Consider the following 26,429-nt stretch of genomic DNA (forward strand, 5'->3'; position numbering starts at 1 on the left):
GACAGTGCAATTGGCACAGGACAGAGCGGAGTTTAGGACTGTTGTACATAGGGTCGCTATGAGTCGCAGGCGACTCGACGGCACATAACAACATCCTTACTGCTAGAGAACACACTGCTTGCACTTCCTCCAAGAGAAACATGTTTGTTATTTTATCAGTCCCTGGAATATTTCATATCCTTCTCCAACACCACAATTCAAAGTACTTTTTATTCTTTTTATTAATTTTCTAACTTCTGGAAGAGATCTATATTTGTTCCCATTCCAAAGAAGGGTGACCCAACAGTGTAGAAACCTATAGAATGATTTCATTGATTTCACACGCAAGAAAGATTCTACTGAAGATTATCCAAAAATGACTGGAACAGTACATCAGTAGAGAACTGCCAGAAGTCCAGGCCAGGTTTAGAAGAGGTCGTGGTACTAGGGATATTGTAGTTGATGTTAGATGGATCTTAGCTGAAAGCAGGGAATACCAGAGGAATGTCTGTGTTTCATTGATAATGCAAGGGCGTTTGTGTGAATTATAACAAACTGTGGCTGACTCTGAGAAGAACGGGAATCCCAGAACACTTGATCGTTCTAATGCAAGACCTATACTTGGACCAAGAGGCAGTCAGTCTGAACAGAGCAAGGAAACACTACATGGTTCAAAATTGGGAAAGGTGTACAGCAGGGATGTGTCCTATCTCCATACCTTTTCAACCTGTATGCAGAACAGATTATCTGAGAGGCTGGACTATGAGAAGTGTGGTGTCAGGATTGGTGGAAGATCTATTAACAGTCTGTGTTATGCAGATGACACAACCCTGCTTGCCGAAACTGAGGAGAACCTGAAATGCTTGCTGCAGAGGGTCAAGGACTGCAACCTTCATTATGGATTGAAGCTCAGTGTCAAGAAGACAAAGATTCTCACCACTGGACCAATTGGCAGCATCAGGATGGATGATGAAGAGATTGAGATTGTTAACAACTTCAGTCGGCTTGGCTCCACAGTCAACACTCTTGGCACCAGCAGCCAGGAAATCAAAAAACGTATTGCAATGGGAAAGTCTGCTGTTAGGGACCTCTCAAGGGTACTGAAGAGCAATGGTGTCACTTTGGAGACTAAGGTGCGTCTGATACAGGCCATGGTCTTTGCTATCACTTGTTATGCATCAGAGAGTTGGACACAGACTAAGGAGGATAGAAGGAGAATTGGTGCCTTTGAGCTGTGGTGCTGGAGAAGAGTATTGAATGTACCCTGGACTGCCAAGAAAACAAACAAATTCATCCTGGAGAGGGTTAAACCAGGCTACTCCTTGGAGGCAGGGATTCTGAGGCTTCGTCTGACATACTTTGGACATGTAAGGAGGGAGAGGTCCTTGGAGAAGCACATCATGCTTTGTAGGGTGGAGGGACAGCGCAGAAGGGGAAGACCCTCTATGAGGTGGGTTGATTCAGTGACTGGGGTAATCGGGATGGGTGCGTCAGAGGCAGTGAGATTGGCACAGGATAAGAGCAGGGTTTAGGGCTGTTGTACATAGGATCGCTGTGAGTCGCAAGCGACTTGACGGCACATAACAACTACAACAGCAGATTCATAGGAAGTGATTGAAAAGACCATGGTTTGGATCAGATGTGCTTTAGTCTTTAAACTAAAATCCTTTTTCTTTCAGTGTTTAGAGAGGTCTTTGACAGCAGTTTTTCCCCAGCACAATTCATCTTTTGATTTTTTGACTGCTCTTAACCTGAGTGTTGATTATAGATCTAAGTAAAATGAAATTGCTGACAGTTTAACCTTTTCTCTGGCTCTTATGATATTCCTATTAGTTTGGTGGTAGCATTTAAATAGTGGGTACATTTTTTGCCATACTAATGAACAAGTCGTATAGCTGTGTGACTGTCTATAAAGCAGATTCCTCGATGTATAGTGTTAAGTTAAAACAGATTTTTAACTTAGAAGGATAGTGCTCTTTGTCTGTAAACCTTTTACAACTTAACTCCCTTGGAGCAAAGCTATAATGACCCCACATGGGTTTTTTCAGCACACTACTGACTTAACTTTGCTCACATAATAATATCGTAGTGTGTAGAAGTTAGTATAATTTGAATTATAAACATGACTAAGCCCGGGTGGAATAATAAAAAGATTCATGCTTAAGCAACAAAAGGTACGGGTTCTTTTTCAAGTAATTGGAGGAGACCAGAATCATAGAGGAGAGAAATTTTTCCTGAGCTAGAGCTGTGTATCAAACATGTTGGTATGTGGCAGATCTTTAATGGTGTGTTTTCAGGTGTTTGACTCAGCACCTTTCACCTGATGTTTCTTAGGGAAAGCTCCTCTCCAAAGCCAAACAAGGCTATCTGTGTGGAATGGTTGGAAACTTGTCCTACTGATCATAACTTGAGTCCTCAAGATTTGAACATCTGAACAAAGCTCTGAGTCTTTTGAGTCTTTTCTTCAAACTCAGTTTTCCTTTTCATTTTTTTTAAGAAGAATAAAAACAATTCCCTTGGCAAGTTCACTAAGTATCCATGTGGCACATTGTGAGAAAACAGTCCTCCAGAAATCTCCACTCAGCATTTTGACACCTGTTGATGCTGGGCTCCCATCCTGCCCCCAGACAGCTGTGGGCCAAAGGCCAGGGGTACAGTGGCTGCCCTTGTTCCTCCTGGCATTGCATCAAATGTTATCATTCATGATGAGCTGGTATGCCAATGGGGCCCAAGGAAGGATCTTGCTTAGAAAGCCCTGGAGTGTATCATTCTTTAAAAATGGTGTAATGTGCTATTTTCTACCATATATAAATCATCATTTTGGTTGAAATTAGTGGGATAACTGTCATCTTAATGGAAGCCTGTTACTGCATTTTGTTTCTCATGTGGTGTAGCTAAAGGGCTCAAACCACTGTTTGTTGAGCAGTAGTGAGCACTTTACCACTGCATTATCATGACGACTTCATTTTATCTCCAGAATAGATCTTTAATTTATTGTTGTTCTGTGCTTTCATGTTGGAACTGACCCCCCAGTAGGTTTTAGAGGCAGTAAACCGCATGGGAGGAGATTGCTCATCCTTTTCCTGCAGAGCAGCTGGTAGATTTGAACCACCTGCCTTTGGGTTATCAGCACAAATGTTTACCCAATAGCCCACCATAGTGCCATTTAATTCATTAGACATTCTTTATTGTATACCCTCCGTTTATGAAATAATTTTCTCCATTCAAAGAAAAGATGCATGATTAATAGACCAAAACAGAGTTGCTTAGTCCAGTGCTCTTAAATATCCGACATTGTTCTCACTGGCCAATCGTGTCAGGTTTAGCCTCTCCTCATCCTGTATCAGGTGTGGACAACCCTGTATCAGGTGTGGACAACCAGGCAGCTCCCAGATCATTCTGGTCATCTGCTCTGACCTCAGGAAGCTGGGCGTCCGCCATTATGTAGTGCTCAGAGCCTGCAAGAGATTGACCAGCAACAGCGAAGATCTTGTAAAGGTTATGTCCCCAAGGGCTCAGGATGCTCCTGAAGCTGCTGGTGTGGCATGTGAGAGGAGAGCCAGCAACGGTGATGGCTACAGCATCTCCTTTCTGGAGATGAGCTCTGCTTGTTTGTTTTGACAGGGACATGGACGAGGGAAGAAGGGGCGTGTCCAGACGGGTAACAGCTGAGCTAGCACTGGACTTTGTTGTCCAGAAGAACCCCTGCTGGAATCTTGGCCCTTTGCTACTGTTGTTTGACCCACTTGTTGAATGGGCAATGGGCCAATCAGGGTCATGGGGCACCCTTGAAAGCAGTCTTTCTTTGGGGAGTCACACAGAACCCTTGTCTGCACTTCTGGGATGACCTCAGGCAGGGTCTTGGTGACTGCCGTTAGAGATGGTCTAGATACTTTATTAAGAAATTGGATGTCTTTTTTTTTTCTTTTTTTTCTTTAATGAACATTTACAGAGACTTTGGATTTCCATTCATTCATTGTTGCATTTTTCTCCTCGCCCATCCCTCCCCTCCAATTCACTCTTCTCTTTGAAAAGTAAAAGAAAAATTCTTTGACTGTTATACAATCCCTCCCCCCAAGTCCAGTCCACTATGCAGTCTTCATTCTGGACTCCTGTAATGATAGTAATACCTAATCATATGTAGCTTTTAAATAGTTCTTTCCCTCATCTGTTTCCATCATCTGTTTCAATGCAGTATACATCATTTATCCCCTCTTTCTCAGTCTCTCCTCAACCCCAATATCAATCCTGTTTTACAACAGTGGCACTACTCAGTATCTGTCCTTTGGTGACTGAGATACTGCACTCAGCATAATGTCCTCCAGGGGTATCCATTTTGTGTAATGTTTTCATGAGTTCTTTGTTTTTCAATGCAGCATAGTGTTCCATTGTGTGAATATACCACAGCTTCTCTGTCCATTCATTTGTTGATGGACGTTTGGGTTGTTTCCAACTCTTTGCTATTGTGAATAAAACAGCAATAAACATGGGTGTGCATATGTCTGCTTGGGTAGCAGTTATGGTTTCTATAGGGTATATTCCCAGTAGTGGAATTGCTGGGTCAAATGGTATTTCTAGTTGCAATTTTTTGAGAAAGCACCATACAGCAGCCTTCCATAGTGGTTGCACCATTTTACACTTCCACCAACAGTGAATAAGGGTTCCAGTTTCTCTTCAACCTCACCAGCATTTGATGTTTACTGCCCTGTTAAATTTTGCTATTCTTACAGGAGTGAGATGATATCTCATAGTTGTTTTGATAGAAATTGAGGTCTTTAGCTGTTTAGTTTCCCTGCCAGATCCCTAAGGTTGTGACCATGTTCCACTTTGACCATCAGAGTCCAGCTCTCTTGATACTTTGCCTGTAGCCTCAGCTGCCCTCGCTGGCTGGTCTCCAGCCTTGTCTTATAGCACAACCTGAGGTAAAGCTTCCACAATGGAAAGCTGTGCTCCCAGGCCTCTGAAAGCTCTGACCTGTAGCCTCACCTGTCTTGTCTCCTATTCTCTTTCCAGAACCCTTCACTCCCCTCCTCAGCCCTCCTGTCCTCGCCCTGCAGTTCTGGCTCAAGCCACAGTAAAAGCATGTGTCCCTCCTTGTTTCCCTGGTGTTTGAAAGTGTTCATTTCTCCTACCTGGCAGGTTCTACCTCAAGCATACCTTTCCAGGCCCAGTATTGATGGGAGGTAATAAGCCCTCTCTAATTAGCTACCAGTTGTTGCCTTGCAGGGCCATTCTTGGAATAGCCTGGGGCCCTCAGACTCCACAGTGATAACAGAAGCTGGGCCCCAGTGTTGCAGGAACTCAGTACCTGGGCACTGGAGGGATAGATAGTTGACAGTTGTTCTTTGAGCTTCCTTACTTGACCACTGGGAGCCCTGGTAATTTTTACAAGTAGAGAGAAAAATACTTCCCACAGGAATCCATGTTATTAGAAAGTTTATTCTTGAATGCTTCTTTGCATCATTTATTTTAGGAGACTGTCTTGGTATAATTGCAAGATGGAGTGTGGGTCTAAGTTCAAGGCATCCTTACATCATCTGTGCCGCCATCTGCTTCTTGGAGACCTTGGAGAACAGGTCCCTTAAGTATCCAGAGCTGCATCCCCCAACAAGTCCTCTGATGTGCAAGGCTGAGAGGATCTGACTCCAGTTCTATGCTTGTTTGTCGGCAGTATTGCATCAGCTATCCCACCAGCCTCCACTTCAGGGCTCTGGGAATGCAGGGAAGGCTCAGAGTGCACGGTCTGTGACTGGGGGCCTTGGAAGTTGCACTGATTCATTTTGAAGGAATTTCACAGATGAGGCAAAGAGGGGCTTAGGACACACAGGCAGGAGGGTAGAACTGGAATTGCTGCCAAAGCCACCTGGCTGCAGGGGCCTTCCTTTGACTACTGACATGCTGATCAGACCCAGCCAACTATGTTTAAGTCTCCTTTGTCTATTTTTTATGGAACACACTGTTAGCATTAAAAGTCAAGAGCCTACACACACAAAAAAACCTCCATTTCCCAGGGGTTTGATCATTTGGTGCTCCAGTAACACATGGAGCCAGCACCTTAAAGTGACATGACATACCAAAGCCACCAGGTCATCACAGGCTGCCCTAGGCACAGGGCTGGCCAGTCCTTGGTCCCAGCAGCGTGGGTGTTTTCCTGGGCACGTGTATATAAGAACTGGATGGGTGCATGGCCAGCCCTGGTCCTCGCCTCTCTATGCTCTCCAGCCCCTTCACTCACTCCCTGTTCTGTGCTCTCAGACCCAGGAGTGCAACACCAACACAGCATTGACAGCAGGAGGATGCACTTCATCAGCTGGCTTCACCTTAGAATCCTCTACACTCTGGTTTTCCTGAGGTCTGTGGTTTAACAGATGAAAAGTCCTGTCTTTGACAAATCTATTTTAGCATCGTAGAATTTTCTGCTAGCGAGAGTCCCTGGACCTGGGGTGTGTAGTGGATGGTGGGCCCTTGGTGAGGGACTGCTCTGGTCAGACTGACTCCACCCCAAGCCGACCTCAGACAAGGCTGCAAGGAAGATCCCTACCTGGAAGTCAGTGTGACTTGGAGCCCCAGGCTTCTCATCCCCACTTCCTTTCTGTTGTAGTGCTCCTGAGTGGGCAAAGTAGAGATGGCACAGTTCTTGAAAAGTTCAATAAGAAGTGTTTTGCCAAGTTTGAGCTTTTAAAATATAACTTACAAAGTGTATCTGAGCCCTACAGGAACGTGGACATTACTGAGGAGTTTAGAACATAGGGTACATAGCTGAGGATTCCTTCTCATGATTCCTTACTTTAAAAATGAAGACTGCAAAAAAAAAAAATAAAGACTGCATATACATTTAATGTAGTTACATTAGAAAGTTTTATTCTGGCCTCACTGGAGCAACACTGTCACAGAAGGGTGGACACTGAAGGGTCAGAACCAACATCTGAGATCTGGCTCCCCCTTGCCTCCAGGAAAAAAAGACTTGAAGGGACCGTCTTGGCTGTGCTCTGTGTCTACCTCCTGGCAGTGCCTCACACCTGGGCTTGGCAGTCTCCAGGGATAGGCTCCCAGAGAACTGGAGCAGTTTACCCACGTCTGGTCTGCAAAGGACAAACATGAGTAGAAATTTAACAGAAGTCAAGTGTATGGAACTTAATTGTCTAGAAATGTTTTTTAAAGTTTAAAAAAAAAATGGAATTAATTTATTATAGTATGCTCATTAAGTTCAGTGTACCCAAAATATTTTGGCACGCATCCTTGTAAAGAATAATGAGATTTTCTTTTTCTCTATCATAGATCTTTGAAAGTTAAAATATTTCCCTGAGCACACCGCCATCCACACTGTCCTCATTCTGCATCTTGTAGTCCCTGTGCCTTGTGGCTAGCACTGGGCAGTGGAGTCTTGAGTCAGGGAAGGAGGAGCAGAGTTTGTCTGGGTTCTAGCTCCAGGGCTGTTTGTGCCGAGCCCCTCAGGTTGGTAGGCTTTCTCCAGACTCTGTTCTCATGGGGCTGGTGTGCACTTTTACTTTGGCTGTACTCGGAATTCTCTGGACTGTTTATGAGCGACTATGGAATCCCTTGTGTCATGTGTAGTGCACAGTGCGGAGATAGGAAGCACAGTTAAGTGCTCTCTTGTTAAATGAAAGGTGGATGGTTCAAACTCAGCAGCCCCTCTGTGGAAGAGCAATGTGGCAGTTTGCATTTATTCAGATTGGCCACATTGGAAGCCCAGTGGGAAGGTTAGACACTGCCCTTTATCTGGCTGTGAGTCAGTTGGCCCACGGCAGTGGGAGTGTTCTGGGCAGGCTTGCCATGTGTTCATATTATGGGATGGCCCGACCAACATGGAGGCGGCCAGGAAAGAGCAGCCCTTTGTCGTTCACAGAGCCGCCATGAGTTAGAGCTGCCTAACAGAAGTAATGATCATTATTTCTATAAATATGAAGTAACAAATATGTAAGATGTCCTGGTGGTACAGTCTATAGTTGGAGCATGCTATATGCTCTGTGGGACACAGTCATGGTGAGTGGCTGCAGGGAAGCCTTGGGCACTTCTGCTCTGTCCTTACAGGGCCACTGGGTCAGAAGTGACATGAAGGCCATGAGTTTTATTTCATTTAGAGGTATAGTTACACATATTTCATAGAAAAGAAAATTCACTGAAGAGGGCACCCGTCGTGGTTTTACCTGAGAGTGTCAGTGTGGTTTTATCTTCTCCAGTATTACCAAGTTGAGTTAGAAAATGAAGGTGTTCTAGCAAAAAGCATGCCTATGTGCCACTCTCCTTATGCTTAGTCTGCTTTAACTTGTGAAAATATGATGTAATAAGTAGAATTATTGTGACAAAGCACAGAGTTTAGAGTTGCCCTAGAATCTTTCCTGTTCTCGTTTGAGGGAATGGCTGTGGAGGCCCTGCAGCCTGTGTTGTCTGTCATTTGGGGCTGGGCACAGCAGGGGGAACTGCTGGCTGATGCACACAGCCTCTGCTGGGTAAGGCACACCCACTGTTGTGTTTGGATTGGGTGAGGGTCTAACAGTGACAGCTTTTGATTCTAGTGACCAGCAGTGGGCGCAGGAATGTTTTGGCAGAGCCCAGCCAGGTTGGCCTGCTCCTGGAGCCTGGCCTTGCTTCTGTGTCATCAGGGAGTTGAAGTGGTATTTGCAATAGTAGTGGGACCACTGGGAACATTGTAAGGTGTTCCAGAAAAGGGGAGCCCTTTTCCTCTCATTCTCTCATGACTGCCAATTCGTGTCTGAGAAGGTTTGCAATTGTGAGTGATGGGCCTACTGGTTGGGACACTAGGGGCTGGCTAACTGGCCCTTGGAGACACTTGGACTGTGCAGAACAAGACTTGGGCCAAGGGTTTGCTGGGGAAAAATGAAGAGGGAAAAAATCTGTGTAACTCTGCTTAGGAGAATGTTGATGATAAAGAATGGTGCTACCTCAGCCAGAAAAACATAGCCTTTCTTTACTTCTTGGACTTTTACCCTAACCATCTTGGGGCAGTTTGGGCAGGATATTAAGGGGATTTTGTTTTGGTCAGTTTCTCAGGATTCTGAAAGAGTTTGAGGTGCTTAGGCATGCACATTGCACATAGCCCTTGAGAAAATGGGGCAGCCTTGGCTCTGGAGGGACCTTCTCTCTCCCTGGTTCTGGCGGGTTTACTCTGTGTCTTCAGCTCTAGGGGTGCCCGTCTAAATTTCTCCTCCTCTCCTGCACAGCGGGCCTGGCTGCCGACAGTCCTCTCTACTTGCCCTATAAGACTCTGGTCTCCACGGTTGGAAGCATGGTGTTCAGTGAGGGCGAGGCCCAGCAGCTCATCGAGGTCCTCTCAGAGAAGTCGGGGATCACCCAGGATGTCTGGCACAAGGTGGGCTCCTTTCCTGCTGAGGCAGCTACTCTAGCAAGCGGTAGTATGCCCCTTCTTTCTGAGTCAGCCAGAGGTCATTAGTGCCTGATGGAGAGATGCATGTACTCTTCGAGAGGACCCTGAAGGTGACATGAGAGAGAAGTTGGCTTGGGCCAGAGGGCTGGACTGTACAGGGAACTCGGTATAAGCCCAGGGTCCCTCTCCATTGTCCCTCTGCTGGTGACCTGTGCCCTAGACAATACGACACGGCACATATTTCCTAGTTAGAGCTAGAATTTAAACTCATTTTGCTGGAGAGTTTTAGGACAACCTTTAGTGGTGATGAGGGAACTCTGGTGGCCTAGTGGGTAAAGAGTTGCACTGATACTCCAAAGGCAAGCAGTTTGAATCCACTAGCTGCTCCACAGGAGAAAGATAGACAATCTCATCCTGTGCGATTGGCAGCCTCTAAAAACCTACTGGAGAGTCAGCTGTGAGTCAGTTTCAACTTGACAGCAGTGAGGGGGTTTTTTCATGTTAATGTGCTTGTAATGTCCTGAGAACACTGACCTAAGCTTCTTGCTAAGTCAGCATCAAACCATCTCCTCTGAGAGATAACTGGGGATGTGTCAAATCGCTAACCTACATGATCTGGTGGGAAGTAGCATGCTTCTGGAAAGTGCCTCAGAGTCCATTTTGTTCTGCACCTGCATGGTGCTTCCCTCTTTGTGGCTGGGAGGGGATTAGTGGTATTTGGTGGACCTGCTGGACAGGCCTGCATGCCCTTCTGGACACTCCTGTGCTGACCTCTTCCAGTCTCTGCCACCTTTTGAATCAGGACTACCGAGATCCTCTCCCATCTCTGCTAACATGGTTTGTGGCATTTCTAGGCCACTCAGAAGGGTGACCCAGTGACAGTTCTAAAGCGCCAGCTGGAGGAAAAGGAGAAGCTACTGGCCACTGAGCAGGAAGATGCAGCCATGGCCAAGAGCAAGCTGCGGGAGCTTAACAAGGTACAGCTGGTGCACACCCCCAACCCACCCCATCCTCTAAGAGCCTGTGGGGCAGACTTGATACAGTCAGATCATGTGTTTGGGTTGATGAAGCCATGATCACCAGCGTTTGAAGTGGGGACCACCTTCGTCAGTGCTGTGTGGCTCTGAGGGGTGGTGGGTGCCTTCCTGGTGCTTATAAGCATGCACAGGCATCCATAGAGGCTTGGGGACCTTGGCTTAGTGTCAGGATGAGCTCACTCTGGCCTTCACTAATGAAGAGCTAAAGGAAGGCACCTAGCTGACCCTAAAAAAATTGAAGTAGATACTTCGAAGTGGTGGAGGAGCTGCTGTCCTATTTTCTGGTGTCTGTGGAATGACCCTGCAGTAAATACCTAACTCACTCTTGTGAAGTTGAGGGAGTACACAGCTCCTTGCCTGTGTAGTTTCCTGGTCACTGCCTGTGCCTGACTCCAATTTAGGATGCATTTGTGAAGTGTGGTGGAGGAGGGATGGGCCAGCCTCTGGTGGTGATAGTGTCCTGTTTCTTATTATTGGGTCTTCATCCACCTTGGGAAGGGCATAAGCAACCTATCCACCCACGTGTTGGCCATTGGAGGCCACATGGCAGGATGGCCTCAGCCACCCACCTCAGATCTAAGTTCATTCCTAGCCCCCACCCAGCTCAAAACAGCAGAACCTGCTGTTCTTTCTGCCCAGTAGCTCCTGGCTCTGAGATGACAAGTCGTTTGCTGGCCTGTCCTGCTAGGCTCAGCCTTCCTGCCCTCATCCACCTTAACTGTCTGACTCCATGTGGAGATCTGGCCCAAGAAGGGTCTTCTTGAAGCTCTGCTGATAACTCTTGACCTTCAGACCCAGGTCTGCATCATGAGCTCCACTTTCCTGCCCTCTTCAGTGGTCTGCACCTTGTAAGTTGTTTGCTTCTCAGTTCTAGCTCTGTGGTACAGAACAAAAACCATTCTAATGAACCTCAACTCCTCCAACCCATCTGCACCCAAGCGTGCTGGACCCTTTCTCATACTGCGGGGCCACTCTTATGCTTGAACATTCACTTCCATAGCACTTGTTCAGAGCCTTTCAGCACCCCACTTTTCCTTCCTTACACTTAGGTCTTTGTCCCTAGTAAGCATCTTTGGTGTTTTGTTGTTGTTATGTGCCATCAAGTCGCTTGCTACTCATAGTGACCCCATGTACAAATGTGCCGTTCTATCTTGTGCCAACCTCGCCGTCTCAAGCATACTCATTCCCACCACTCCACTCACAGAATCGATCCGTCTCATCGAGGGTCTTCCTCTCCTGCACCGTCCCTCCACTCTCCCAAACATGATGTCCCTCTCCAAGGACCAGTCCCTAAGTTTGTCCTGGAGAGGGTGAAGCCAGTAATCATCATTAGACACTGAAAACCCCTTGAGAGCAAGTGGTCCTGAGAGCTGAGGCTGCTCTCAGTCCGAGGATCCATGCCTTGGCCTCCTGTACCCCTCTTAGAAATGGTGCAGTGGCTGGGATGTGTGGACACTTGGGTCCCAGGAGCCCCCTGAAGAGTTGTATGGAGAATTGATGGGTTTGCTTATTGCATTGTGTCTCTGATCCCAGCACTTTTGAAGAAAACTACAGGGAAAAAAGTAGGTTAACTGACACTAAGTTACCAACAACCCTCACAAGCTGGCAAGATTAGATAGTCTGTGTTTTATCTTCTGGTTCCTCCTGTGTTGTCTTTGTCCCTGTAAGGGAAGTTTTAGTTGACAAAGACCTGCTTAATTTGTTTTTTTTGGAGTGTGTGGTTGAAGATGTGATACCCCACGCCCCCACCATTATGGTAGAATGGGTCAGCTTCACAGAGACCCATGGGCTAGGACACCTCAGAGCATCATCCTGGTCCATGAGGATCTCTCATGCTTCTGACAAAGGCACATCTCTTCTAGAACATGCTCTGTCAGCTTCCATTGCTGTCTTGACTAGATAGACCTCAGCCTGTTCTCTCCAGGGACCACTGGCCCCAAAACCCTGGAGGTGGTCAGCCTCTCAACAAGGCACCCTGTCAGAGGTTTTGCCCTTGGGGAGTGGAGGTACTTCGTGTCCAACCTCCTGCCCTGAGCCCAGCAGTGAGCTTGCCATGGGCCTGTGCTGAGCAGGATGATTACCAAGTGCCACTGTGGCTCCAAGTATCCAGGAGGCCCTAGAACCCAGGGCCCAAATGGCCCTGATTTTCAAAGACCATCACCATTTTAGCCCAGTCATAGAGACTAACCATGAGCATGCAGGTCCAGCTAAGGCCTGGGACAGAAAGCCACCAAACCACCACTCACCATCCCACCGAAACAGTAGCAAGGTGAAACCAGGAAAAAACACAAAACACTCAGCCAGCCAGCTCAGAGCAGACAACACAAACCAGCACAGACAACCCCGCCAAAGGCACACAGTGGAAGAAAATAAAGCAAACCGAACCAAAAGAAGGAAAATGAGAAAACAAGAAGCACAAAAAAAAGACAAAAAGAACGCAAAGCAGGCGACCCAACTCTCTCCCACCACAGAGCACAGAAAAAGAAAAGCACAGCTCACAGAAACCAGAGGACGGAAGACCAGGACCCAAGAGACAGGCGCGCCCACAAAGCCGAGGGAACCCCACACAAAAAGACAGAAACACACAACGAAACTGACCCAAACAGCAAACCCAAAGAAGAAGAGAGGAACCCCACAGACAGACAGCAGCCAGCCCACTCGACGTAGACACCCCAACATCCGAGTCCACATGCCACCCTCCAGAACTAGAAACCACAACTGAGGTAGGCCACCACAGGCGAAACCAACCAAAGAGCAAAACCCAGGAAAATGACTCAGGCCCCGAACGCCAACACATCCAACAAACTGTCCCTGCCCCGCGCTCAGCTATGTCCAAAGACACACAAAGCCACAAACATGACAAGCCTCGGCAGCCCCTTCCTCGCCCTCCGCGGCGAAAACAGTAAAGACACAGCCAACAGTACAACTACTTCCATACACACACACCCAAAGGAAGGGTCCACCCACACACATACCACCAGCAAAACTGACAGACAACCATCACTCCGGTCACGTGGGGACTAGCCCCACACTCCCAAGCGTGAAGGAACAGACCCACGCGCACAGAGCCCCAGGCAACGCCCAGGCCTTAGATGGACCTGCATGCTCATGGTTAGTCTCTATGACTGGGCTAAAATGGTGATGGTCTTTGAAAATCAGGGCCATTTGGGCCCTGGGTTCTAGGGCCTCCTGGATACTTGGAGCCACAGTGGCACCTGGTGACCACCATGCCCTGCACAGGCTCACCTCCCATGATCTCTACTCTCCTTTTGTCTATGGCAAGAGGACACTCTGTCCCTTAGCCCGGGCCTCTGCCTGGGGAGGGATAGAGGGCACTTCTAGTTCACCACTGAGGGTGAAGTCAGGATCTCAAATCTTAAGGGATGCTTGTGCCATGTCACCCCTCCAATCCAAGCCTACAGTGTTCCTGCTAAACCATTACCATTCTGACTGGAGGGGCAGGTAGGCACCTTCCCCTGCCTAAGGGCTGAGGGCATCTAGGACCCTGAAGACTCTTGCTTGTTTTGTCACCTGCCATTCTGGTAGCTTCTGGCACTGCCTTTGGTTGTGACACAGTCTCTTCCTCTCTTCCTCATCCTGTTCTTGTGAGGCACTTGTCCCCAGGACTGGGCTCTGGGATGCATCCTACTGGTCATCCCCAGGTCTGGACTGGACAGTGCCGAGAACCAGGCCCTCAGAGATAGGCTGATGTCCACTCTCTCAGCCTGCTGGCATCAGTGCTTGCTGCACAGTCATGACAGAAGGCCCAAGTCAGAGTGGCCTGCAGGTACCTGGCATGCTTTCCTAGCAGCTGCTTGGTGCCTGGTGGCTGTGAATAATCAGCCTGCAGCTTCATGCAGCCATCAGGTTCCACAGAGACCTCTTCTAGCCTCCCAATTCTGCTATGCTGCATAGAATCCGATCCTTCTGGGAACTCTGCACGTGGGAGCTTGTGACTCTCTTCACACTTCATGGGCTCCTTCTACAGACATTACCAGTGATGGTCTCAGTCCTGTCCATGCCCCTCACCATGGCTCCCACCCCTGCTTGGCCCCCATGGCTGTGCCCTTGTCTTCACCATCCAGTCTTATTTCTCATCCCAGGAGCTGGCTGCAGAGAAGGCCAAAGCTGCAGCTGGGGAGGCCAAAGTGAAGAAGCAGCTGGTGGCCAGGGACCAGGAGATCGCAGCGGTACAGGCACGCATGCAGGCCAGCTACCGCGAGCACGTCAAGGAAGTGCAGCAGCTGCAGGGCAAGGTGAGTCTGGGGCAGGCCCAGGAGGCATCCATGTGCGCAGCATGTTCCACCCAGCATGTGGCTGGTAACCAGGAGTGGGTAGGCCCCATCACAAGGGTGACCCCTGTGGGCAGGACTTCCTGGGAAATCTGGAGTAGGACTATCTGGATTGGGAGAGTCCATGGAATAAGAGGCCTGAGCGCTACAGGGCTCTATCCTCTGGACCTTCCAGCCAACACTAGATCGCTGTCTCTTGCATGGCCCTCTGCTAGGTCTTCATGCTTGGCTCTGTGCTCCACACTCTTCTTGGGCTGGGACAGTTCTGTCTTAATTGGCTGTAGGCTGTGGGTTACAGCTGTGTAGTTGGTTGCAGGGCAGTGGCTGCCCCAGAGGCAGAGGTAGCTTGAGGCGCTGGACATGTACTTACCACGTCGGCAGGCCAGGCTAGAAGGTCCAGTGCAAGGGCCGCACTTTAGCCTCAAGCCCTGGACACTGGAGCTTTGTGCTGTGGAGTCTCTTGTAGTGAGGGGCTCTCCCAGCCTTGGGAGGAGCAGGCCAGCCTGCCTTGTGTACACCTCAGGCTAGGAGTGGCCCCTATAAGGCAGGCGTCTCTCCTTCTTCCCTCTGATGCTGTTGCTCTTGATTGTTCAGGTTCGGACTCTTCAGGAACAGCTGGAGAACGGCCCCAACACCCAGCTGGCTCGTCTGCAGCAAGAGAACTCCATCCTGAGGGATGCTTTAAACCAGGCCACCAGTCAGGTGGAGAGCAAGTAAGCCTCAAGCTGCTGCTACACAGGAAGGAGGATTCCAGAATCGGGCCTCCTGCAGGGCTGGCCGGGTGCACCTTGTTTTTCTTATGGGTTTCCAGGCTGGTGTGGCAACTTCAGGCTCCAACCCCAACCCTGTATCCTGGGCTCTGACTTGGGGCCTGTGCCCCAACAGCAGCAGCAGGGCAAGAAGCTGAGCTTTAGTGCAGAGTCATGCTGGTGTGTGGTGTGGCTGGTGTCCTCGTGCTGTGGCTAGCCTTCCTGCAGCATGGATGCTTCCTCTGTGTCTGCAGCACATCCCTGATGGGAGATCTGAGTGCTGAGACCAAACCAGGTTGTCGTCTGAGAGCATGGTGGCAGAGTGTAGACCTGCTGCAGACTGATGCCTGGCTTCCCATTGCCGTGATGCCTGGTGGTGGCATCTGCATGATCTTGGGGTACCCACCTGCTGCTCAGCAGGGAACTCGTGATGTCCGGGTGCACAGTTTGTGAGGAAATCTCATAGGGGCCTGAGGCTGACACTCATGTTTTCTGCCCTCTCAGAGGGTCATAGTCCCCACATGCGTGCCCTGCAGCAGCAGCAGCGGTGGTGTTCCTTGTGGCCCCAATGCTGACTTGTCTTGACCTAGGTGCCTGTCCTGAGCATCTGGGGCTCTAGGAGGTGGTGATGGAAGGGAAGCAGAGACCACCAGCAGACTGTTGTTTGGTGGACTCTGAGCAATCCCTCGGGAGGAATACCACAGTCCTGCTCTGCCTAGCATCTGAGGGCTCCCTGTAGGCACCAATTCCATCCTGAGTCACCATCCTTGGTCTCACCTTGCTGGGATGCATGCATCATCCTCTCCCTTCTGTCATCTAGCTGGACGTCTGAGGCTGCAATTCCTCGACCTCTGTGGGCTGCTCTGGCTTCCCTCACACCGTTGGGAGCTGGAACCCTGTGGCAGCAGTTCCTGGCCTTCGATCATTGTACAGCTGTCCACAGCAGCAGGACATCTTTCCAGGCCCTTCCAGGTGTCAGAGCCTCATAGAACCAAGGAGCAGTCTCCACCCCACTGCCGCTCTTGCTACTGGATCCTGACAGTGTAAAGGCAGATACAGTGTCCACACACATCCTCCACACTGCATGGTGGCTAGAGCCCAGGCGCCCCCGGTGTGGGCAGCCCTTCACTGGGCCTACCTGCCTTGCTGGTACCCTCACCAGATGGTGGTCCACAGCCTTAGGAAGGTGTCTTCCTTTTCTGCTTTGTTTCCTTCGTTGCTGAAGAGACTTGGAAACCAGTCCTTAGCAGTCCTTACCGACCCTTAGTTGAATCTTCTTGTCTAGACTTTACTTTGGGCTCTCAGACCAGCTTTGGAAGCACCACTGAAAGTCCTCACACTGGGAATGGGATAGTGTCCAGGGACCTGCTTTGGTGCCAGACAAGGGGGCACGTAGGCTCTGGACCGTTTGTCTGCAGGTCATGTTCTACCAGGTGGGCCACACTTCCAGGCCTCTGTCCAAACTGTGTCCATGTTAAGACCTGACAATCCTGGGAGGTGTGGCTGTTGAGAGCACCATGCTGCTTTGTCCAGTGGGTTCTGCTTGAGAGGTGGTCATGTTGAGCCCCACCAGGTGTCGGTGGTTTGGGGAATGGCTCAGCAACACAGGCAGTAGTTTGTGGAAATCGATCCAGGGGGGAAGGGTTTCAGAACAGAAACCCAGTAATGAGACAGTCCTCTGGGCTGGCATGTAGCAGTCTGCTTCTACACATCATTGAGTTCTGACACACCTGTTTTACAGACAGAATGCAGAGCTGGCCAAACTCCGGCAGGAGCTCAGCAAGGTCAGCAAGGAGCTGGGGGAGAAGTCTGAAGCTGCACGGCAGGAAGAGCAGCAGCGAAGGGCACTGGAGGCTAAGGCTGCTGCCTTTGAGAAGCAGGTTGTGCAGCTGCAGGTGAGTCAGTGGGCAGCCTTCCTGGGGCCCCATGCTACCCGCTCAGCTGGGACTGACATTGAGGGGTAAGTCAGCTTGGGCTCACACCATAGCTTCCTTGATGCCAGTGGTCCCCAGAATGGAGTGAGGCTTTTCTCTGTGCTGAGCGTCACCTAAGCTTGTGTAGATGCTACATGAGCTTTAGCTTCTCACTGTTACTTTGTGACATAGATGTTACTACATTTTACCCATAAGGCAATTTGAAGTACAGAGAAGTTAGACTGCTAGCCCAGTTTACACAGCGAAATGCACCAGAGACAGAATTGGTGTACTTTCCTGAGTCAGCGAGGAGGCCTGCCCCACCAGCCTGCTGGTCCCTCTTCTGCTTCAGCTGGGGCAGGCATCATCCTTTTGGGTGTCCTCTGTCCTACGGAGAGGCCTCTGTGGGGAGTGCTGTCCCCCTCCCTCCAGTCTCCAGGGTGCTGCTTGCTACCAGGTGTACTGTCTCCGCCAGCCTCAGCATTCCGTGCTTCCTGCTGACTCAGTCACTGGGTATGGGACTGTCACACCTGCTCAGGGGTTAACTTTCCTAGGTGACAAGAGACCCTGGCTACGCAAAAGATTTTTCCTGCTTGGTCTTAAGGCCAGGCTAGGGCAGTATGGATGAGATGCAGGGGCATTGGGGCTCCCCTGTGGTAGGGATGAGAGACAAGCACAGAATAGTAATTTGATGTTTGGGCATGTAAGAGAACCGAAAGGAGTCCTGGAAATGCAACGGGAACTGATGAAGTAGCATTGTGATGGGGAGTGCACTAGAGTGCCCTTGCTAGCTGTAGTTAAAACCCTGGCTGTTGGGGTTCTTAGCTGAACCCCTTGCTCTGTGCCCCCAGCTGCTGGCCTCACATTATATAAACTGCTTGGGTTAAGGAATAGCTGCTCCTGATTCTCCAGGTCACAGGACCTTCAGGCATCCACAGCTGGGGACTGGACAGAGGTGTCCCTCTATTCTGTCTGTTTTGAGAGTGGTTGGCTGTGAGATGAAGGGGACTGGGGGTACACCTTAGCACCCCAAATAGCACTGTGGTGAGGTGAGGTGGACAAGCTTTACCTTAGCCTTCTGTAAAGTTGTTGGGGACACAGTCCTGCCTTGGTGGTTCGCCATGAGCGTCAGCTACACTGGTGCACAGTTAGGGCAGAGCTCAGTAGAGTACACTCTGAGGATTGATTTGGGAAGCAGGCTGGTTGGATTGGGAACCCAGGTTTTAGGAAGCATCTTCCTACACCACATTTGATGTGAGGACCAGGTCTTTGTCTGTAGTGGCCTTCCTCAATCTGAGCTCCTTTGATATGAGCTCATTCTTAGAGGCCAGAGCATGTATGGGTGGGCCCCTCTCATGATGGTCTTGGGGCCCCTGAGGTGGGCATGGGGAGAGGGAGACCAGTCCTGGCCTAGGCTCTCCCTGGATCTACAAGGCCCGCTTTAGAAGAAAGTGTGGAGACATCTGTCCTGTCTGTTGTTTCCAGTGGCTGAGGTGAGCCTGAGAAATCAGGACGGGTTTTGTGAAGGCCAGCTGTCCAGCATGGCATACACTGGCTCTGGGCTTCTGTACAGTGTGGCTGGCTTGTGCATAGTATGCCTCCTCCTAGATGGACATCTTCACTGCTTGTCCTGAGATCCGCACACACATTCTGCAGGAAAGGTTTCTTCTGAGTTTCTGGATCTGAAGATGGGAGCGCATTTGCCTTTTGTTGACTCTGACTAGAAAGAATTCTCATGAATGTCAGCAGTGGATGGACAGTTGGGTACAGATGAACGGTCCCTGTAGGCTGACAGAGCTCCTGAACAATGAGAAAAGATGAAGACAAGGAGATGGGAGGGAAATAACTCCCCACGTTACCACTGCATTGCTCACCTCGAGCCATCCAGAATTTTCCACTGTGCAGCGTGCTTACTCTATGGCCCAGGGAAGGCATCGTTGTCCTCATACCACTGACATCCTAGGCTTAACATTGACCCCAGTGGCCATCTGACAGGTGTAAGGTTGCGTGCCCACCGGGGGCTGGCAGAAGCCTCTGACTTTGTGCTTTAGATGCAGTCACCCCAAAGAGAATGAAAACACAAGTGTGAGTAACATGAGTACGTCAAAGGGCAGGCCAGTCTCAAGGGCTGCCCTCAGTTAACAGAAGTCCCTTCTCTGTGGGTCTGACCCTTCATTACAGCCTTGCCCCAGACAGGTTTCTGCATAAGCAGTGAGGATAGGGTTGTGCATGGGGCTGGCTGTGCTGAGCTCTGGAAACCTAGTGTGAACACTCCCAGAGCCATGGTAGAGACCCCACACATCTTAAGTGTAGCCCCCACGGCTGTGTGGGGAGGTGTCCTGCTAGTGAAAACAGCTACAGAGCAGTAGGTCAAACTGTCCAAAATTGCTGTTTTTATAGGAAAAAATGACCGACAAATGGCAAATTCATGAGGCTCAACGTGATGTTAAGTAGGGTGAGCCCTCCTTGTGCAATGATTTTGTCATGTGTACATGTGCATAAGCAGAACCACTTGGGCTGGGGGCCCAGCTGAGCTCGTCAGCCTGCCACGGAAGGACCCCAGCGCAATGCACGGGAAGAGACATGAGTCAGTGAGCTGTGTGGAATGATGTCATCATGGCTGTGTGTGTATTTGCAGGGGCCTGTCAGCCTACAGAGTAAGGTCTCCATGGCCAGGCCAGAGAGGGACAAGGACAGTGTATTCCCTTCATCTGTTAGGCTGGGGTAGGGCTCAACTGTCCACCAGTATTGAACGAGAACATTCATGGGCACACAGTGGCCATGCAGAGCATTTGCTTAGCAGCCCTGCACTCACACTCCTCCCCACCCCTGACTAGGCATCACACAAAGACAGCGAGGAAGCCCTGCAGAAGCGCCTGGAGGAGGTCAGCCGGGAGCTATGCCGCTCACAGACCAGCCACGCCAGCCTGCAGGCAGATGCCGACAGAGCCCAGGAACAGCAGCAGCAGATGGCCGGTGAGAGTTATTCCAGGCCCACATACCAGCCCTGACACTGTGGGGTGGGGTAACTGCTGCTTCTAAAGCTCTCAGACACCTAGCAGGGCTCTGAACCCTGTAGCTCAGGATCCCCTGAGTCCTAGGCTTGTGGGGTACCCTACCCTCACTGCTCCTGAGGGGGACTCAGCCTGCTGGGACTTCCTGTTTGAGGCCTTCCTGGCTCATTTTCTCCGTCTCCTCGAGTCTGGCCTGGTTTAGAAGGCTGTGGGGCGATGACCTCAGGGTGCACAGGCTGTTGCTTAATGTGAAGGGACCTAGACAGGACCCTCAGGCTCCTAAAGAAGCGACTGTGGTGCAGACGACACTCCATGGCCAGCATGCCCTTTGTTTGTATCATGTACAAGGGCAGCCATGGACACCAGACATCCAGCTACCACAGTGTCACACAGTGCTGCGCCCATTTTGACCAAAGTGTAACGTGACCAAGAGAGCAGAGGTAGACCTCAATTTCTGTGCAGACTCAGTGTGTGTGCTTTGTGGACCATGATACACAGCATCTGCTGCTGTGTGCAGAAGTGGCCACCGCTGGGGCAGACGGGGAGCCCATTGGCCTGGTCGTGCTCTGGAAAGTGCCTGTGGGCCTTTGGCCTGGCCTCAATTCAGGAAGCCAGGTGGTCTTCAGTCTGGTGTCCATGCTGAGGTATGAGTGACAGGCAGAGCCTGCCCTACAGAGACTTAAGGGCAGTGGGAGGAGGTGGGCCAGGCAGTCAGGCCTGGGCATGATGTGAGATTAACAGGAAGTAACCATAAGGCGCTTAGGGCCGTGGATACGGCCATCTCGTTGGCATTTTGGATACAGGTTCCAGTAGAGAGTAGACTGTAGGGGCAGGTCTGGCTGGGACACTAGAGAGGAGGCCCTTCTTCAGGCTGAAGGAATGATGAGGACTAGCCAGTTGTGGTGAAGAGGCCACAGTGCCATGAACATGTGGGTAATGTTTAGCCCTGTAGACTGTCTGCAGGCCCCAGAAGAAAGAGGCTCTGGCCCTGCAGGGCTAAAGGGGAAGCAGCCAGGAAGGCACCTCTTGTCTTGTCACTCTGCCCTCTGCTGTGAGCACATGTTTAACTTTCATCTGTTCCATGAGGACTAGTCGTGTTTCATTCTAATCTAGTGGGGCTGGGCCATCTGCACAGTCAGATGTGTCTAAGACCTCTTGCCCACAGGCAGGCTTCGGGTACATCATCTCTTGTCCCTCCTCCTATGGTAGAGCTGCACAGCAAACTCAAGTCCTCAGAAGCGGTGGTGAAGAGTAAGTGTGAGGAACTGGATGGCCTCCAGGGACAACTGAAGGATGCCAAGGCTGAGAACACACAGCTTGCTGAGAGGATCCGGTCCATTGAGGCCTTGCTGGAGGCCAGCCAGACCCGCGATGCCCAGGTCGGCTGGGTGTCCTGGGCTTGACAGGAGGGAGGGCTTATGTGCCCCCGCAACAGCGGAGTAAAGGAGGAAAAATAGTAAGTGGTGGTGTGTTTGTTTCAGGCCAGCCGAGCGGAGACCGACCAGCAGCGCAGCCGGTAAGCTGGTGAGGCGACGCTGCCCGTAGGGCTGTTCTGAGGCACCAGTCCCCTAGGGATGGACCACTTGCAACTCCCTTTCTCAGTGACAAGAGGATGGGGATAGCTTGGTAGGAGGTGGCAGGCAGGGGTGTGTTGGTAGGAGATGCTGCAGCATGGGCAGAGGGAAGGGCCCAGCCTACAAAAGGCTCTGCATATGGTTAGCAGGACAGAGATGAAGAACTTTAGGGGATGAGACCAGTAACCCTGATGGGAAGCATTGTCACAATGCCAAAATGGAGGCTGGAACATAATTGAGCCATTTTGCCAGATCACAGGCCCTGTGTGGCTTAGAGCCTCTGGAATAGTCAGGTCCCAGCTGTCCATGATCAGGACAGTTTGTGGGGCTGAGAACAAGGCCAGCACCTAAGTGAGGCCACCTGGAGCCTTCACAGAGCCTGCCCTGGGAGAGGGAGGTGTGCACCTAGAGTCCTTCACTGCATGCTGGTGGCTGAACGTGTCCCAGTCACCAAGCAGATAGAGCTCTCATCATCACCTCCTGCCCACCTGCGTTCTGTCATATGGTGCCTGGCCCTGTGATGTGGAACTGGCCTCACAGGTTCCAGCACCTCTTGCTTAGCTGCCCAGCACACTTCCTCCAGAGTGCTCAGCTGGCTTATTCTGGAGCTAGAGCCGAAGGGGATGAGGCTGTGATGGATTGAGTTTCTGTTCTTGTGTTGAGATTTTGGGCTGTGAGGTCACCAGGTTCTCTTACTCAAAGGCATAATTTTAACATTTGTGTCTTACGCAAATGTGTCTGGAGGAAATCTGGTTTTATTTTGTTCCCAAAGAAGTTATCTGAAGCTTGTGTTTGGAGTGCGTTCTTCTTCTGGGGGTTGGGGTCAGGCCCTTCTCTGCTATTGGGCTCCCTTCTTCCTCAGGTCTTGTTCTCAGGGTTTCTGGCCAGAAGCGGACAGAGCCTAGTGGGGCCTGGGATGGAGAACGCAGAGTCTGTGGCCTTGAGTTTCAGGTCAAATGCAAGTTTCATTTAGGATGAAACACCATTGTTGAGTTTAGTGGCCAGAGTTGAGTGGGTCATGGCCAGCATTGTCACAGGCAACGTCAGTGACTAGAATGATGTTTTCTCCCCAAGTTTTGAACATGATTTACAATATCTAATACATATGTTGGTCTACACCTAGATAACTAATGACTTAATAAAAAATGTCTTAATGAATGTCTTCAATCTGTGATTCTGGACCTTCTGGCTTGATTGTTGTGGTGGCACCAAACTGTTGGGTTTTCATGCCAGGTTAAGCAGTGGGCAGGTGGGAGAGTGTGCAGTACATTTGTTCTGCTCGGTGGCGGTCAGAGCCTGCATTTGCCTTTGGGGTGCTGACCTCCCCCCCACACACACACACACACACTGGGCAGTGATTTCATCCCCGAACCTCAGGATGGCTCTGGTTGCTTTGATTCAGTTCAGCGTTGGCCAGCTTCAGACTTGAGGTTTCACATGACCCTGGGGCATTCCCTGCCCTTCTAAATCCCAGTACAGTGGCTCGTTGCATGCCCCCCGGAAGCCTGTTTTTCAGAGGTGCCCCTTTCTGGATGAGCAAGAAAGGAAGATGGACGAGGGCCAGCACATGTCCAGTTTATGGCAATGGACTCTCTTCCAGTGATGTGTAGAAGAGTGTTGTTTGGGACAGAGCGTGGAGTCCACTAAGGAGTCTCGGTTGTCTGTGGATGAGAGCACCAGTGACTCTGAGTTGAGGGGCTCTTCTGAGGGTCAGCATAGCCACAGAGACAAGCCAGCACCTCTGTCCTGTGGTAACCAGGTCTGGTGGGTGTGGCCCACCAGACCTGAATGTGCGATGAACAAGCATGTGAAAGCCACGTGGGGCCTTTCCTGCTTTGGTCACTGCAGCCAGGCTTCCTTTCCCAGCAGCCAGTCTGGATAGGCCGTGGCCCCGGGGAGTGACAGTGAGGGCAGTCAGGCCAGATGGCTCCTGTTCATCCTGGTATTGTAGGTGGGCTATACAGCAGGCTGACCCTTGCTGGGCTGGGGCCTCAGGCCAGTCAGTGAAGGGCTCTGGACAGTGGAGAGGGAACGCCTGAGATAGAACATGGTGGGGGCTAAGGACCAGGGCAACACGCCCCCTGTTGCTGCCCTTCAGCCTCCAGGAGCTGGAGTCCCAAATCTCATCTCTGGAGAAAGAAGCTATAGAGCTGAGAGAAACTGTGGAGCAGCAGCAGATGAAGAACAACGTGAGTATTAGGTGGACTCTGCTGCCGATGTAGAAGGCAGCTTGGGGCAGGGACAAGGGGGTAGCTGGCCTGGGAGCAGCAGGAAGGACCCTTCCTCAGAATCCTACCTTCTGAGTAGTTGGCTGGCTCTGGTGGTGGCCTCCCTGTGCCTTGCTCCACCACCTTCTGGGTTGTGGGGATTGTGCTCCGACTTCCTAAAACAGACCTCTTGGGAATTGCTGCCCAGGAGAGGACACAAGCTGGTAGTGGTCCAAGGGAGAAAGCATTTTCTCTTCTGGATCACTTTGGGCTGGGTTGAACAGTGCTCAGGGCAGCTTATATGGCCCCCACAGCCCTGGTTGCCCGCATTTCCCATCAGGACCTCCGGGAGAAGAACTGGAAGGCCATGGAGGCACTGGCTGCAGCTGAGAGGGCTGGTGAGGACAAGTTACGGTCCCTGACGCAAGCCAAGGTCAGTGCACCTGGTCCCTGGTCATGCACCCAATGCAGTCTTCCTGGGGACATAGCCTATTCCCTCTCTCCCCACTTCCTTTGATGAGAAAGGGCTCGTGTGTGCTCTTGGCCTTTGCCACCAGGGGGCCGAGCTGTGTGAGGCCCCTGCTGCTGTACTCCTGGATATCCTGTATCTGCTTCCTTCTCTGGTTCCATGGGACACACAAGCTCAGCACATGGACTGATCTTACAGATAAAACACAAGGGAGATGGCCTTTCTGAGTGATTTTTTAGGAGGTGCGAGGTGTTCCTGGGTATTCCCACATTGTCCTGAAGGGTCATCAGGAATATCCCCAGCACAGTCCTTAAATAGCCTCCTGGTATCCCAAGCTGGGCAGCAGCAAGTGACCAGCACTCTCTAGGCTTTTGGGCTCATGTGTCTGTCCCTTGTCTCTGTCCCCCTGGGCAGCCATCCCCACCCCAAGCCTTGCTTTTAAAGAATGTCTTGTGGTGACCTAAGTGGATACTCCAAGAAACAGACCTCTTCATTAGATGAGGACCGAGGTGAGGCTGGGGGAGAGGACCCCTCAGGGCAGAGCTGCTGGAACCTTGGCCTTTGGGCCCCAGGAGTGGCCTCAGGGACATTGGACACATGGGGCACACAACTGTGACTGGAGTGGTTACCTGCCTGACATGGTCATGTAGCCATAACTTACAGAAACTGGCCTTTTTTTTTTTCTATAATTATATTTTATTAATTTTCATAAACATTTACAGAGATTTTGGGCTTCCACTCATTCATTGTTGCACTATTCTCTCTACCCTCCTCCCAGTTTGTTCTTGTCCAAATGCCACAGTGCTTGTCAAAGCCAGTTCTGATTAATCTTCAGAAACTGGCCTTGAGACCTCCTGGCTCTTACCTTTTACCTCACAAAACTGTATCCTTGGGCCCTATCTGGACAATTGGGCATGCTTGGGCACTTTACAGGTCAGAGTACAGAGCAGGAGCAGGGGCCATGCAGGATGTTGTCTGCCACTGTCTTCCACAGCACCCTGTCCTCCCAGGCAGGTCTGCTCAGTTTAGAATTCCTTGTCAGCTCTTTGGTATGACCAGGCAGCCCATGGCTGGGCCTCGTAGCAGCAGCCACCTGGGTGGATGTGTTATTTAACAACCTATGGGTGTTACCTTAACGGCTTCCTCACTGGTGGGCTCTCACCTGTTGTTATTTGGCCTCTGCATTGGCTGGGGCCTGCCAGGCTTTCTCCAGGAAAGGTCCTGGACCCAGACATGACCCCGAGCCCTGCTGAGTGTTTGCCCTCAACAGAGGTAACAGGGACCTGCCTGGCTTTCTCTGCAGGGTTGTGGGGAACAGTCTCCGGGGCTGGTGGGTGCTGTCAGATTCTGACTGCAGTGTTAGGGCCTGCACACTGCCCACCACTTCATGCCAAGCCCATTTGTAATCCCCCTGCACCCCTAATCTTTCCCTACACACACGGAAAAGGAACATGGCTTGAGCCTGACCAGGCAGGGGCACCTCTGCCCTCAGGAATCCCCTGTTGTCAAGGACACAGATGCTTTCGGGAACATCCCTGTCTTTGAGAGTGCTCATTCCTCTGGGGACACTACTCCCCTCATGGACGTTCCTGCCCCTGGGGTCACCCCTGTCCTCGGGGGTCTCCTGGCCCTGGGGTGTCCGTTGCAGTTCTTCCTTTAGGCTTGGTCGGGGGTGGATGCTGGCTTAGCCACTGTTCCATACTCCCCACCATCTCTTCCCAGGTACCACCTCCTTTATCAGTTTCTCTTCCGAGACAGGAGGTATCCTTCCTGGGAGAGACCCACGTGTCCTTGTGTGCCTCCTGCTCTCCACAGCCACAGCACTGAA

The 26,429-nt window shown here is 50.7% G+C and overlaps 1 protein-coding gene across 1 annotated transcript in view; it reads left to right on the top strand.

Moving 5' to 3' along the window:
• Positions 1-26,429, top strand: part of RRBP1 (ribosome binding protein 1) — a 46,382-nt gene that overhangs the window by 14,574 nt on the left and 5,379 nt on the right. Inside the window, exons 4-13 of the mRNA XM_006902080.1 lie at positions 9,183-9,331; positions 10,201-10,323; positions 14,487-14,639; positions 15,270-15,388; positions 17,166-17,319; positions 20,175-20,313; positions 21,561-21,739; positions 21,833-21,867; positions 24,024-24,114; positions 24,473-24,565. Coding sequence (XP_006902142.1) covers positions 9,183-9,331; positions 10,201-10,323; positions 14,487-14,639; positions 15,270-15,388; positions 17,166-17,319; positions 20,175-20,313; positions 21,561-21,739; positions 21,833-21,867; positions 24,024-24,114; positions 24,473-24,565 — 1,235 coding nt within the window. The remainder of the gene's footprint in view (positions 1-9,182; positions 9,332-10,200; positions 10,324-14,486; positions 14,640-15,269; positions 15,389-17,165; positions 17,320-20,174; positions 20,314-21,560; positions 21,740-21,832; positions 21,868-24,023; positions 24,115-24,472; positions 24,566-26,429) is intronic.

Source organism: Elephantulus edwardii, unplaced genomic scaffold, assembly GCF_000299155.1.
Source record: "Elephantulus edwardii isolate Elephantulus edwardi_28Jun2011 unplaced genomic scaffold, EleEdw1.0 scaffold00366, whole genome shotgun sequence".
NCBI classification, from domain to species: Eukaryota; Metazoa; Chordata; class Mammalia; order Macroscelidea; family Macroscelididae; genus Elephantulus; species Elephantulus edwardii.